The sequence below is a fragment of the Pseudonaja textilis genome, chromosome 2, assembly GCF_049901715.1.
Source record: "Pseudonaja textilis isolate UNSWEBS1 chromosome 2, rPseTex1.2, whole genome shotgun sequence".
Taxonomy (NCBI): Eukaryota; Metazoa; Chordata; class Lepidosauria; order Squamata; family Elapidae; genus Pseudonaja; species Pseudonaja textilis.
Window position 1 is genome coordinate 234269830 of NC_141991.1, and position 16565 is coordinate 234286394.

Sequence of the window (16565 nt, forward strand, 5' to 3'; positions counted from 1 at the left end):
TGCAAGAACAAGTGAGCATTGTTCGGTTATGAAATGACATCATTAAATGAGAAGCTTGACAGGTACGGAATTGTGGGACTGCACTTTATAAAGGTGATAATAGATATTGTAAGACTCAACATATTCATTTGGACCAGTTATGCTGGCAAAATTGGATATTTACTACTTTTAACTAAGTAATCTAAGAATAGTTTGGGACATGCAAATAAAGTGCTTGCGGCCACATATGTCCCACGGATTACCCACCCCTTGTTTAAATGTCCCCACCTTTCAAGCAGTTGAGATTAAGCAGTATGTCCCATCAAAAACTTGTCTGGGTTACCACTGCACACCAGCACAAAGTGTATTTTAATGTAGGAGAAATAGGGAAAAAGTTTGTGTTGGGAAAAAAAATCAAAGATCTTCAGATCCATTACTTGATAGGGCAGTTTGGATCTAAAGACTAAAATGAATGGCTATGAAATCCAGATTAAACCAAAGCTCTTTAACATGCTAAAGTTCTGACTTGCAGGAATGGTCTGAATGCACTGAGGAATAAAGTCATTGCAAATGTTTTGCTGTAGTTCCTGGATCTGTTTCAAAAGTTGTGCCCAAATTATAAATTTTAATGTTAAGAACCATGAGATCATTAAATATATGAAGACATTCATATAATTCAATTTGAATTAATTTAAGACAGATTTAATATTTGTCCAGAGACTCTGCCAACTTTCTTGAATACTGTGACCAGCATGTCAACGACAAAGACTAAAAGCTCAAAGTATTTTATTTTTTTTACCACAGGGGTCTCCAAACTTGGCAACTTTAAGATTTGTGGACTTCAACTCCCCAGACAGCATGGCTGGCTGAGGAATTCTGGAACTTGAAGTCCACAAGTCCTAAAGTTGCCAAGTTTGGAGACTCCTATTTTACCAGGACAGAAGGAAAAGATCTGTAAAATCAGAGTTGAATTGTGAAGTCCTTAGTGCACTCTGAACTTGGTTGTTTCCTTGCAGGTGCTTTGTTACTTGAATAGGTAACATTAGCACCACAAACACCCCTGATTTGATTTTAACTATATTTGCTTTTGATTAAATTTAAATTTAATTATCCTGCTTGTATACATTTTTTTCAGAATGGAGCCTTGGCAAATTATTCAAAGGTCAAATCTAAAAAGACTCTGGCCTAGAATGACTTTTGGAAAACATTATTTATACTACTGGCTATTAAATTAGAAAGCAACATATTCTGGGTCTACGATGTTCCTTCCATTACTGAATACATGTACAGGAAATGTTCATCTGTTGGTGTCCATGAACACAACTAACATGAGACAGCTATAAAAAGCTGTATTGCAAAAACATGAGCAATCTCATTTCTTCTGAAATTCTTTGGTAGGAATAATATACAATGTAACCACAGGCCTTCAAGAAAAGCTTTAAGGCTCATTTATTTTCCATGGCCTTCTGCTGAGTTGTGCTTTTTATAGAATTGTTAATGGTTGTGACTGCAACATTTTGGGTTCTTAAAATATTTTAGGCATGACAAGTTTGTTTTCTTGTTACATCTGTATTTTTGTTACATCTGTATGCTCTAATCTTCATATTTGCATAATTTTTAATCTTCCGAGGGCTTTTTTATGACAAAAGATGGCTTAATTTTAATAAATGAAAACTTACAAAATTAAAATAGCCAAGTAAAATATTTTGCATACTTAATGGGAAAATCTTGGAAGGAAAATATGTTTCTATTTATTTCTATTGAAATATTACTAATTAGCCTGTTTTCAGATTCTTTCAGATGAAATGACTGTTACACCCTAACAAATAATACGTAAAATGAAATTTGCTGGCAGAGGTTGATGATGGCCACCAGTATAGATTCTTTCAGAAAGAAATTTAATGAATTTGTGCAGAAAAGTTTAAGCAAGCAAGGATTAATTTCTACACTCAAGATCATAGATGCCTTTCATTACCAGTGGATAGGTAATATGAACTTGTCTCTAGCTGAATTGCAGGCACTTAGTTGAGTCTAGACCTTTGATGTTCAATTTCAATGACTTTGTAACACTGTTTCCATTTATGTTTAGATCATGGAGCCTTACTTACAACAAAGTGTCAAGCATGGATGTTGTCAAGCATTTCCCATCCCCCTGGCTATGGCAACTCGAGAACAGGTCAGGAAAGCTTTGCGAGTTGACAATGTTCTCGGATAGTGGTAAATGATGACTTGGGTGGCATCACATCAAATGGTGTGACTTATGTAGCAGATGTGTGTCCATCAGTACATAATAAATCTCATACTATAATTCTGGCATCATTGTAGTTTATTACAAATGCTACTATTAGGAGGATTTCTTAGTCATAGGAATTAAGACATATACAGATTCCAACAAGCATAAAAGTAGTCTGTTCACATCACAGAAGTAGCTTGGATATGATTAAAGTGGGTGTCATGCCCCTGGTAGAGACTGACTCTGAGGAAGAGGAGGAACAGCCAACAGGGAGTGAGAGTGTGGTTCCAGAGGTGGTGGAGAAGTCTGGGGAAGAGCAGAGGCCGGCTGAGCAGTCAGAGGAGGATCCAGGCCCATCCCCTATCCATCCTAGGTCACGCAGGGAGTAGAGGATAGGGAAAGTGAGGTCTACTCAAGAGGAGATTACCATGATCCTTCTTGTGGCTTGCAGGTGGGAGCTATGTATGTAAGTTTGCAACTGCGCAGTTAGAATTTGCAGGAGTCAATTTAGTGTTCACCTTGAAAAAGGTTTATCTTTGCTGCCATTCTTCTCATGGACTTTTCTCTCGGTTATTTTCTTGGAGTTTATGATTAGTTATCTTGGCTTGCTTCGGAACTCTCATCAATGTGGTTTGTTTTGGTTTTCTGTTTGCCTCATTATTTACTTTTGTGACTTTAAACTGTGCCTAATGAAACAGTGAAGTTAAGTTGAAGGCCTTACCAGACTTTTAATATATGTTTTGGGTTTTGGGTTATTTTGAGAGACTACGGTTCATCACAGTGGGATACATGTAATTCCTCACTGATGATGGTAATAGAGCCTGCCTTAAGTCATGACTTTCATAAAATGGATCATTCATGTGACCAACCTGATTTTACTACCTTTATTTTGTGGCAGTCATTAAGCAAACCACCATGGTCATTAAACGAATCTGTAGTTCTTAAACAAACCCATTGTTCGCAGTTGGGGGTTACGGAAAACCAGAAGTAAATGACAATTTTCAGCAAAAAAAACATTGTAAGTTGTGGTCACATCACTGTGGCATGATGCAAACAGTCATAGATACAGGATATTTGCCAAGTCCCCCAAAATGTGGTCATGTGACTACAAGAAGGAGGGGGTAGAAACCAGTACATTGGAACCAGATCTAAGTTCCTTTAGGGAAGCGCCTTTTGGGAGAGGGAGTCTGCCAGAACTTTAAACTGTCATTAAGTGACTAATCATAAATTGAGGACCATCTGTATCTTGGAAGAACCCAGTGTTGATTCCCTTTTTGTCCTGGCACTTGGAAACAAGTATTATCAATTTTTAAAAAGATACTGTACCTCTCCATTTTCTCTTTGTAACTTTGACTTTATAAACAAACAACAGTTGACATCATTGGTTTTTCGCAATTCTAAAGAAAAGTAAGAAAAACAATAAAATTAGCAAGCTAAAGCATTTCTGAAATGTATGTAAATACTTGTTATCCATTAGCACAGGGATGTCAAACTTGATTTCATTGAGGGCTGCATCAGGATTGTGTTTGACCTTGCAGAACCTCTGTGTGTGTGTGTGTGTGTGTGTGTGAGAGAGAGAGAGAGAGAGAGAGAGTGAGTGTGTGTGTCTGTGTGTTCCCGGGATGTGTGTGGCCATTGTGGGTATGACATGTGACTCTTGTCGGGACCACCTGGGCAATTTCCTGATGCCTCAGACAGTGAAAATGGAGCCCGGAGGTAGGCTTGAGTTTGACAATTCTGTGTTAGAAGCTCTACTCTGTTTGCCCTGGAATTGTCAGAAATTCGGGACATTAGACAAAATGGGTCTAATGATGATCTCTGTGACAGTGTATTCAAAATGTCACAACAAAGAAGGTTCCAATGATCTACCTCAGGCCTGTCAAACTGGCAGCCCATGGGCCAGATACGACACAGGCAGGCCACACCCATGCCAGCTCCATGAAAACAAAAAACATCATGATACGGCCCGCAATGCGAACGGGTTTGGCACCCCCGATCTAGCTAGATAATGTCATCTGACATGTATGTCAGTTGCCCTAAAAAATGTTAATCTTGTATTTTTGCAAAAATCTCTCCTTTCCTTGCACCACCAGTTTCTGCTGTGTTATTTAATAAATTACTTCTAAGAAAAGTTGCCATCTCATCCAAGTTGCATATTTTAACTCCCATTCATGTAAGAGTTAAATTAAACAAATGTAACATGACCTTTTATTTATGAGAAAAATACTGGTTATTTATTTACTTGTATCCCATTATTTTTTACAAAATGTCAAGGCAGAGAACATATCCAAAACACCTTCCTTCTCCTATTTCCCCACAATAACCTTGTGAGGTGAGTTGGGCTGAGACAAAGTGACAAAGCCACCCAGCTGGCTTTCATGGCTAAGGTAGGTCTTGAACTCAACAGCTCTTGCTTACTAGCATGACGCCTTAGCCATTGGATCACCCTTGATAAGAAGTCCAAATAAAACAAATAAACTTGCAAATAAAGAGCAGTCTATGTTTACTGGGGATAGACTGAGTTCTCTGAAATCATTTAGCATCATTTAGCGACTGTAAGTATCTGTAAGTATCAAGTGATCAAAGGACCATTTTACTATAAAGATGCTGCATTTCTCTGAAGCCATTCTCTTGAAAGAGAAAGACGAAGCCTAAATGTATGCTTACATATGGATAACTAAAAAAGCTACTTCTCAACAGTCCAGTCAAGGTTTGATGTTTTAGTGGTTAACATTCTTAAATTTGATTGTTTTTTTTGGCCAGGACCATAAGTACAGCTTAGTTGAGGGCAGAGGAAATGATGAGAAAGATCATGCCATCCTTTGTTTTCCTCACTGTGCCAGTCTTACATCGCATGAAGGTCTCCCCCCACTCTCCTTAGGCACCCAAAGCATCTCTTTCCCACTCCAGCTTGAGCTTCTGCACCCATCCACCTTCCTCGGAAAATTCCCTGTTTCTTAGCAGCAGTGCAAGTAAAAACAGCTCTAGCTCATATAATGATCATCTGGACTTTTCGGTTTGGGTAATGTGCCTCTTCTTGACCCTTCGTTCCTCCACAAGCTAAAAGGAAGATGTCAAAAGACAAAAAAGACTGTCCAGCTTGATCTCTGGGGAAACTTCCAGAGCATCTGAGGCCTTTGTTTCTACTGCGTATTGTTGGCACTTCTGATTACAGGCCACAGAAACACCCCTTGGGAATTACCAAATAATGGTTGGCTTTAAAAGGAACTACTACAACATCACTTCCACGAACAAAAAACTAGTGCTAAATTAGGCAAGATTAGAAAAGAAAACAAGTTAAAAGCTATGCCTACATCCTGGCCAAAACGATAAGAAAAAATAGTCCACATTTCCATCCTTAACCCGACCATGTTTGGTGACATATGTAATGATGTTGCCTGTAAAAATTTAAAATATGTAATTTTAGCCACCAAAATATTAGTCATCTTTGTCCATTCCATATAGATCATAAAACATTCTACGCAGTGGTTGGATTAAAATAATTCAACAACTGGTTTGTGTGAACCGGTGCGAATCAGCTGAATCCCGCCATTGGTTCTAAGGAGTCTAGCAGAATGTAAGACCCTAATGACTATTTTCTGTTTCTAGTTGTTCTATTTATTCTTAAGCTTTTTTCTAAGCCACACCTGCCAATAGCGACCATGTGCCTTGCTAGAACATAGGAATACATAAATTCAGTCTTTTTGAAAATCATACAAACCAATGGGCAGAAAGAATAGTTAACATGCTTTCCCCATTCTGGTTCTGCAGATCTATTAAGATTACAACTCTGAGGTCTCTTAGCATTGCTGAGATTTGATATACAAGGGAAACAGAAGGATGTTGACAGTTTTGTAGCTTAACAATCCATTTTTACTGTGGTATTAGGTGTGATTTCTTCTGCACTGATCAGCCTTAGGAAATAGTCAACATAACTTCCTTGGCTTCAGAAATGTCTGTTGGTGAAATCAGGTGTAGTCCAGCTGTAGGAGAAATACACTACATTCTGCCCGGTATAATAAATTAAATAATATAAAACATCACCTGTAGAAATTCGGTGGAAAATTACTGGAATTGGCTCTGTTGTTACTAGTACATCTTCATCATTATCTGAGCTGGACACATAAGTGTTATCTGCAATAAGGCAAAGAAAACACCACATTTAACTTACACAGAAACCTCTAAATCTTAGAGTGACAACAAGCTGAAAAAGCAAGCAACCAACAAATATCAATATTCACTGGTCTCATGGAGACCAGATTGTGGCACAGCATTAATAAGCCAGAGTCAAAAGGGCAAGTGTTGCTTTGCCTGTGATGAATTAATGATAAAAATGTATTCAATAATCAGTTTTATGGGTCTAGGCTGTAATCCATAATCCACTTAGCCAAGGCCTTAAACTATTTTTTTAACTGCTCATTGATTTTCAGTCCCATTTGGAAACCTGAACATGCTTTTTCCTAGCCTATTTCTCTTTCATTTGGCAACCATTAATTTGCTTAACCCTTCAACAGGCTGTAAAAAAAACCCAGAGATGCTGATTACCTTTTATTTACTTTATCTCATCTCCATCTCCGTGACCAATAGTGGGCAAGTGGCCATTATTCATCATTTGAACCTGGTTGTTGAACAAGAAAGTTGTATCCGCTTCCACCCGAACCAGAGGCTGATCAATTGGGGCTTTATTGTGGGGCATAGAAAGCTAAGTAGGCTTTGTTATAGCTTTAAGGTGTGTGTATTTCAATTCCCAGAATTCCCCAACCAGCATTGCTGGTTGGGGATTTCTGGGAATTAAAGTCCGCAGAACCTTAAAGTTCCCAAGTTTGAGAAGCACTAAACAGTTCTTCTTTGTAACTCAGTAAGCTCAGATAGACTATTTATTGGCTAGCCATTACTTCATGCTGTTACTCATTGAAACATACTCCTTAAGCTATAATGTCTCCTAAAGGAGTCATTGTGTTGTGTATTGTATTGATTCCCAGTAATGGAACTTTTAATCTTTGCACTGTGTATTGGAAAGCTTTTTAACTTTTTTTTTTAGAACATTGGCTTCTTTATCAAGCATATATTCAGTCAAGAGATGCAATAAGAATTCTAGAATATGCCTGCAGTGTGTATTGGAAGAAGGGTTTGGTGGCCATGGAAATGACTCCAAGGCCATTTTAATGCAAGCTTTGCCAGGAAAATCCCTTCAATGGGGGATAAAGCAAAGTGACTCCCATTCATAGAAATCACTATCATAAAACAGAGATAAGGAATCACCGTGCCTCAACTTTTAGTAGAGGCAGAGATCATCATCATTTTGCAATCTACCTTGACTATATTCACAGACAACATACAACACACATGCATTTTATGCAGAAGGATAGAACACATGTGTGTCTCCCTATTTTTACCTGCAGTGATAATGATATAGATCAGTGGTCTCCAAACTTTGCGGCTTGGCACCCCAGCTAGGAGGCAGAGGGAAACCAGGCCATCTGAGTGGCAGGCTGGTGCACGTGTGCATGTGCAGCTCAAATTGTGTGAGTGGTGGACCAGTGCGCATGCATATGTACCTGCAGCTTCACTGCAAGTGGAGCTGCACATATATGCACATGGCCCCACTGCTCATGCAAGTTGAGCTGAAAGAACATGCACATGTACAATGAACCACTGCGCACATGGCCTGGTTGTGAACAGGCCACGGCCCAATGGTGGCCCGCAGTCTGAGACCCTTGATATAGGTGGTATTTGATCTAAGGGTATGGTTATTTTAGCTGTATATTTATTTAAATGATTTATACAGCTGTCCATCACAAAATCATTGGTTATCATTTCCCCATCTGCAGCATCAAGAAAACCCAAATTTGGTGCAAATTTGGTGCGTAAGGAGCCTCTGAGGCGCAGTGGTTAGAGTGCAGTACTGTAAGCTACTTCTGCAGCCAGCTGCCTACAATTTGGCAGTTCAAATCCCACCAGGCTCAAGGTTGACTCAGCCTTCCATCCTTCCAAAGTGGGTAAAATGAGGACCCAAATTGTTGGGGGAAATATGCTGACTCTGTAAACCACTTAGAGTGGGCTGCAAAGCACTATAAAGCAGTATATAAGTCTAACCACTGTGCCATAGAGGCTCTTTATGCACCAAATTTGCACTATAAAGTGGTATATAAGTCTAAGTGCTATTGCTATATTAATTGAATGTATAGGCTTGTTGTTCACTCATTTATTCTTCCTCGTAGGTATACTTTCAGCTGACTTGGGAACACATACATCATTCTCTATTTAGCATGTTTTCTAAAGCCTATCCTTGATAAAACAGTATTCCTGCACAAGTAAAGCTGTCATTTGGGGGGCAATTATTGATCTATTGACCTGCTTAATATGATTAGTTAGTTTTTGGCTGAATATTTATTGAAGGACAGGACTGAACAGAAGAACCATTTGGCAGGGGATGTTGGATTTAGGAAGGCTGACATTACCACAGATCTGTTTCTGGTGCCATAATATCTGATGAATTAATCGCTTATTAATATCTGATAGTTAATCTCTATTTATGGTAACTACACTTTTTCATGAACCCATCAAAAGAAAACCAAGCACAATGACCTCTTAGTCCCACTGTTATTTAATCATTATTTAAACAATTAGGTAAACTATTTAAGCAATCTGAACTTTCCTTCTCCTAAAGGAAGGAAAGATGAAGGATAAATTTGCTAACATCTTATTATACACAGATAATGCAGCTCTCCTGCATCCTGTAAGTCTCAGAAGTGCCTTCAGGGCCCTCATGTAGTTCTTACAAAGAAGGAAGTTGGAAATTAATTGTCAAAACCCCCAAAATTATGACATTCTTTAGGAGACCTAAATTTCATGCTGGTAAATATATGGGCATAATTGAACAGGTGACATGTTTTAAGTAACTGAGAGTAATGTTTCATTCATCTGTCAGCAAGTCAATATATATTATATGTTCTGTTCATAATGCCCACATTCCCTGTTCTCATATTTTTTTATGAATCAAAGATGGTAATTACATTCCTGCTGCCATAAGGTTTTTCATGTAAAAACATTCCTATGCATGCACCAAGGACATGCTTATTATTTGTTTGGTTATTATTTGTTTGGTTATGTGCTGGTTTTGCTGGTGTGTGTATATGCTGCTTTAATATAGAAGGACTTCAAAGGGTTTTTATTTCCCTCTTTCAGTGAGAAGATTGAAAAGAAAATGAAAAGCAGCGCAACACGATAGCCATTAGCAATTACGACAGCCTATAAATTAGATCCTATTCTTGATTTTAAGCTAGTAGAACAGGTTCAGGCCACATTTTAAAGAGGAGATTCTAGGTTCCATGCAATATTAAAAATGTTTTCTTGTATTTTGAGATTTTTATGGTAAAAGTAGAACCAAAACCAGGGATAGTTTTATTTAAATATTGGTGACAATTGTCCTACCTCCAGGTGGGCTTACCCCTTCTAACTTTAGAAGTGGTTTCCAATTAGTATGAAAGAGAGAGCTGATTGTGATGAAACTGCTACATTTAGGGCTAATGTTCTAATGACAATAACACACACACACATGGAGAGGGGATTTGCACAAAAGACTTGAAACACACAGGTTTCCTTTTTGATGACCAGCCTTTGGCTCATGAACCTTCAGATAGTGCTGGACAGAATAATTGTCCTGCATTGTTTCCCCATCGATTTTCATTCAATGAGGTTGCTGTATACATTTCTCTCAAAAAAAGAGACTTTGATAACAATTCAGATGGGAGGAGTGTGATATTCTTGTGCTCTTTTACGAATGTCCAGGTAAGTCCTGGACTACATAAAGTCCTTTTATCTTTCCTTAGATATGGGATAGGACAACTCGCCATGGCCAACTTTCCGCAGCCAACTGACTGCTGCCAATTGCCGCCGGACAATTCAACCATTTATTTAATTATTTAAAATAATTAAAATTATTTTAGTTTCTGACACTCGTATTTCATTTTATCCCCACTTTTGCATCCTTTTCTTAATGATTTTATTCCACCGTTTCTTTGATAATATTAACTTTTGTCCCACAACAAGTTGTCCCGTAGCGAGTTGGCTGTGGCAAATTGACCATAGTGAGTTATCCTAGACCCCCTTGGATAACCCATTCACCAACTCAATTCAATCTCAAGGAAAATTATTTCAAGGAAATATCTCCCACTGAGCTATTTCAGTGAGTGGAGTGAGGGAAACATCTCCTACAACAACAACCCCCCAAAAATGTTACTAGGGAAAGCATCCTTTACCATCTCCAACAAGGAAGGCATCTCACAAATAAAGGCAAACGGGGGTTAAGGAATCAGACTCTTAATTACTCTGAGAAAGAAGGCAGAAAAACAGACGCCTCTCTTGCAAGGTAGGAAAACTTTTAAGAAATTGCAAGGCCATTTTCAACACCGTTTTATTTTTAACAATCCATGAAGATGAGAAATTCCCCTTTCTTCAAAGTCCACATGCTTTAGTTAGAGTTAGAACATTATCCCATCAGCAAAAGCCAAGAACATCTTTTTGGGTTGGTTTCCCCCCTTCGCCCTTTTGCCTCTATGTGATTTTACATATCCTTTTTAAAAAACTGATTCACATCAGCTATTTATATAAAAGCCTTTTTTAAAAATCCAGGCAAACCGCATTCTTTCCCAGATGCACTGAATTCTTACATTCTCACCCTGCTTAAGAGAGGAAGGCTAAAAAAGAGAAAATAAAGGGTGCAAATGAGGTGGCTAATGAAATGTGATTATCATGGAGGTGATCCCAGGGCACAGTAATGGAACGTGAAAACTATTTTACTGTCAGCAGCATAGAAAGTCACACTTTACCTGGGTAATCCTCAGAGACGTGCACCGAATAGGATATGCTGTTAAAAAGAAGAAAAGGATAAAGAATAACATAAGAGAAGCAGAAAAATAATTGTGCTGCCCACATTTATTTACAAATTTTGGACAATCCAACAAAACAGTTACTTTACCAGATTTCTAACCGCCTAGTGCAAAAATTTTTTTTAAAAAATAACCCAACAGGAAAGCTCTTCCAGATTTTCCCTCCATCTCAAAGAAGTATCTCTGCAATATAAAATTGAATTTTGGGAGGAGAGAAACAGAAAAATGAGAATCAACACTCAAAACGTCCAATTTTTGCAATATTGCTTCCCATTATCTGTCTCTATTTCTATTCCAAAAAAAAACAAAAAAACAGAATACATTTGCAATGTACAAATCACTTACAAATTATCTCTTAAGACTATTGAAGAAGTCCTTTAGGGTTACATCCCTGCAATTTAGAAGATTGGGTTTGCCTATTGCAGACTATAGGAGAAAGACTGCAATCTATTTTATGCAAGAATGATTTGTTCTATTGCTGATAATATCAAGTTGCTTAGCACCTTCAGGGTATTATTATTACTATTTTGACCAAATGGAGAAGCTATTTTGAAATGTGCATGGGATCATTTTTTTTTAAAAAAAGTTTCACACCAGTTCTTTATGTAAAAGAGTTCATCCATGATCTTAAGTCTTCTCTAATCATTTCAGGAATAGCCATGAAACAGAGAACTTCTTCAACTTTGGAACAGTTACAACAATCTTGGAAAGGGTGCTTTACCATTCATCCAGATGCCATGCCCCCACAGGTCACACGATTGAATTTCAAACGCATGGCAACTGGCTCATGTTTATGACTGGCTGCAGTGACCTGCAATCTTGTGACCATGATTTGTGATGTTTTTTGCTAGTTTGGAGTGGTTTTTTGCCAGTTTTCATCCACCACCACCACCCCACCCCCCAAAATCCATTCAGAATAGATTGGTATGTACAAGCACATGATTCATTTAAAGGCCACCATAAAAATTGTAACAAAATCTGGTGCAGTCACATCAGTACCTATGACTACCATGACTTCCAATCAAAGATTCAGGCTCAGTTATGGCAGTAAGTCAAGGATTACTTGTATTTGCAAAAAAGTATAAACTACATACTTATGTCCCAAAAGTGCTTTTTCAGAAGGCAACTAGACTTTTTTTTTTTTTCCTTTTGAAGACGTTTTGCTTCTCATCTGAAGTGAAGGGCCAATTCTAATTTTTTTTCTAGCTTCTTTTTGTATTTAGTGGGGCTAAGGTGGGAAGCAAGTGGGAGGCCCCTTAGGATGCAACCACTATCCACTGATAACCACAATCCTACTCCCCTGCATTCAAACAATATCGACAAACCAAGTGAGAGAGGATGGGACTCTTGGCAGGTTATATGGGTGGGAATGGAGGTTATTTATTTCCCAGAACATTTGGTTCCATTGCCATTTATATTTTTAAAAAATGTGGTTTTGAAAACTGACCATTTGGTTGACAAGTTTTGTCAAAAATGATCACAAAGTTCACAGACTACACAATCTTGATCTAAATCAATATGTTCAGAGCACCCTTATTAAAAAGTTGGGAAAGGCCATACTCACTGCAGCAATCCCATTTAAAGACTTCATAGCCAAGGTTTATTCATTTTTTGTTTGAAGATAGTTAGTCAAAAGGAACCCATCAATTTGCTAAATAATTAGTATGCTATTGAACTATTAGGCCATTTTTCCATTGACTTAACTAGAATTTGCTTTCCTGGTCCTTAAAATTTCTTTTTCTGCACTCTAGGATGGTAGATGTGAAATATCTCTAGGCTGGTGAAGACTTAGACAGTATCTCAATTCATTCTTTTCACAAGAGTAAACAGACATTCTAGTTCTCCCAGGGGACAACAGAGAATGAGGTGGCTGGATGGAGTTACTGAAGCAGTAGATATGAGCTTAAATGGCAGCGGACAGTAGAGGACAGGAAGGCCTGGAGGAACGTTCTCCATGGGGTAGTGATGGGTCGTACATGACTTCGCAACTAACAACAACAATAAGTTCTCCCAATCTCCATTCATAGGCTTTAGTTTCAAAAATGTAATGGTGAAAAAGAACTGCATTGCAAACGGGTCTTTATGTAAGAATGTTTATTCCCCTCATTGACACTCCAGAATAATTCATTAATAACAGTAATGAAAATAAATATTCCTAATCTATTAAAATGCATTTGTTCAGTGAGATTTTCAAAGATACAGATGACATTAAATCTAAGAATTGCTAAAATTTGCAGTAGCTTTTCTAAATAACACAAATTATATGGACTGTAAAATTGATGATACCCACTCTTTGGCCTAAAACTGCTGACTCTTTCTGCATGGGTTATTATACAGCTGCTGGGTGCCACCTTTTCCTATTTTTGCTGTTGTTCAGACTTGTAATTGCTTAGTTGGAACACTGTGCTTACAGTGTGTGTTTATTTAGAAATCCCACAGAATTCTATACGTTAAATATCAAGATAATGCATTGAATTTCCCTTCTCATCTAAGAAAACTTTGCTATTTCATTACCTGTTCTGCTTATTACACTCTGGATGAGTATAAAGCAGACAGAGCAACTCCACAAAGCATCCATACAAAGTCTTTTTTATTGGTTCATCAGGCATCCTTATCAACTCACATTTATGATGAGGTTCTTCTTATTCTGCCCTAGGTAAATAATGCTTGAAACAATTTTCAAAATATATTTGGGCACACTTGGACATCAGCTAAACAGATCAGCTATGTTGCTTGCAAAGGAGTCCAGATCAGCTATGCTGTTCAATGCAAAGAGCCAGACTAGATTATCAGGCTTTAAATGGGACAGTTCTACAGGTGGTCATTGACTTACAACCACAATTGAGCCCAAAATTTCTGTTGCTTGGTGAGACATTTGTTAAGTGAATTTTTTTCCCATTTTATGTTTCTTCCCACAGTTGTTAAATGAATCACTGAAGTTGTTAAGTTAATGACATTGTTATTAAGTGACCCTGGATTCACTTAACTTTGTCAGAAAGTTACAAAAGGTCATCAAATGACCCTGGGATCCACCATAAATATGAGTCAGTTACTAAGCCTCTGAATTTTGATCACATGACCATGGGGATGCTGCAACAGTCATGAAAAATGATCATGTCACTTTTTTCAGTTCTGTTGCAACTTTGGTCACTAAATGAACCGTTGCAAGTTGAGGACTAACCTGTATTTCTTTTCTTGATAAAAAAGTCAGTATCAATCTCAGTAAACAAATACTGTATGGAAATTTTCCTAATCAGAAAAAAAAAACCCTTTGCAATTAATGTTATTGAACAGGTCTTACAAATTTGACATCATAGCTCTAGTACAAGGAGTTGAGTAAGTCCTTATTTTCAGATGGCACAGAGTGAAAAATATAGAACATTATGCAATTCAAAGGAAATACTTTGGCTTGACTGATTTAATGGTGAACTGAAAGAAGACGGTATAAAATATATGAACAATCAGTCATGCACTGAAGATTGCACATCTTCATCTTTCTTACAGATTTTTGAGCGACGCTTGGGTGCTGAGTCAAAGGCAATAAATATTTGCATTTTTCACTAAGAATAATTCTCACAGCTAGCTCATCCATGTGACTTAACCACAAATGAACCAACAGCAAATATCATTTGTAAATTGATGCTTGAATTAGCTTGCTATGCAAATAAAGTGGTGTCAAGACTTTGTAATACTGTTACCTATGTTTTGCAAAGTTTCCATTTCAAAACTATCTCATTTGCAGATTTTCTTTTACCACCCTATATATTATTTAGGTTTTTTTAGTTTTAGTTTACTTTATTGTCGTTGCACCTCATACAACAAAATCAAACACCATCTTTGCACATCATGACCATGACCATGAAAATAAACACAAGCACATATCCTTCACCCTTCACACATTGAACCGGAAACCCCCGACACCACACCAACACTGCACTATACAGCAGAATTCAAAAGAGTTACTGCCCTGGGATAGAAGCTGTTTTTCAGCCTATTTGTCCTTGTTTTTAATTATTCTGTACCGTCTGCCAGGTGGTAATAGTTCAAAAAACAGGTTCCCAGGAGGAGACGGATCTTTGAGAATGTTTTGAACTTTCTTAAGATAGCGGGAGCTATAAAGCTCTTCCAAAGAGGAGAGAGGGCAACCAATGATCCTCTGGACAATGATGTTAACCCTCTGGAGTGCTTTCCTATCTGCCACTGTGCAATTGGCAAACCATATAGAGGTGCAGTATGTTAAGATACTCTTTATGGTGAAGCGGTAAGTCACCAGCAGTTTTTTCATTCAGTTGTTGTTTTCTGAGAAGTCTCAGGTAGTATAAACTATGCTGTGCCCTTTTGACCAGTGCTGCAATGTGAGCACCCCAGGTCAGGTCCTCTTTTATGGTAACACCCAGATTATATTGTATTATATTGCATTCCTAAATCATTCATTCAGGATATTTGTCAAATCAAAAAGTCTTATGAATGCACTTGAAAGGGTTGGCCACAGTGGTAAAAAAAGGACAAATGTCTAAAAATTATGCACTGCAAGTGAACTCCTTGGGAAAAAAAAAAGATCAGAAGTTAGTGCAAGGGTCTTCAAACTTGGCACGTTTAAGACTTATGGACTTCAACTCCCAGAATCCTGAGCTAACATGGCTGGAGAAGGAATTCTGGGAGTTGAAGTCCACAAGTCTTAAAGTTGCCAAGTTTGGGGATCCCTGAGTTAGTGGTAGGTCAGATATTGTTGCATGACTCTAAACCTCTATACATTCTGCCTTGAAAAATATTTAAGCATCATTTAAAGCAACTTGCTTGTCTACTAACTATATCTAAACAAGGATATGTTACAGTATCATTAGTAAGAATTAATTTCTAGAAAATAATAATACAGACAAAATTGAATGGTGGAAACACCTTCAAAACCATCAGAGCCTAAGGGGCCAATCCTGTGACAAGATACACTGCTGATACAAGGGGCAAGTTGAACTGGACAATTTGGACCAAAAAAGAAGAAAACTGGTGCCTATTCACTAGGCATTGCATCCTGGTAGTGATATTGATTGATTATACCTGCGCTACAGAAAGAGGGGTTTATTTCAAGTCAAACTGTCAAAAGAAGAAAAGCATGCATTGGATGAATATGTCAGAGACAACTAAGAGGAAGCACAGATAGAAGTTAAAAATTGATCTTACTGAATGTATTGGAAACAAAACATGAATAGTGAAATTATGAAATAAAAACATGAACAAAATGCTGGCAAGGAAAAGCATTACATGGTCAATTTCTATAAAAGATCAAGGACAAAATAGATAAAGATAAAACCTGGCAAAGGCTTATAATGGAATAAAGAAATGGAATTTGGTTGGTCAAGAGCAAACTATTTCAATTAATGCAACCAAGGCCAGAACTGACAAAATATCAAATGAATCAAAATACAGATTGTACAAAGAAACAGAAGAAACAGTTCATATGTTTA

At 37.6% G+C, this 16565-nt stretch overlaps 1 protein-coding gene across 2 annotated transcripts in view; it reads right to left on the reverse strand.

The window, feature by feature from the left end:
• PARP8 (poly(ADP-ribose) polymerase family member 8) overlaps positions 1 to 16565 on the reverse strand; it is a 174677-nt gene that overhangs the window by 74596 nt on the left and 83516 nt on the right. For both annotated transcript variants that reach the window (XM_026716400.2, XM_026716407.2), the window contains 3 exons: positions 11044 to 11081; positions 6257 to 6346; positions 3539 to 3609 (listed from right to left, as the gene is read on the reverse strand). In XM_026716400.2, coding sequence (XP_026572185.1) covers positions 3539 to 3609; positions 6257 to 6346; positions 11044 to 11081 — 199 coding nt within the window. The remainder of the gene's footprint in view (positions 1 to 3538; positions 3610 to 6256; positions 6347 to 11043; positions 11082 to 16565) is intronic.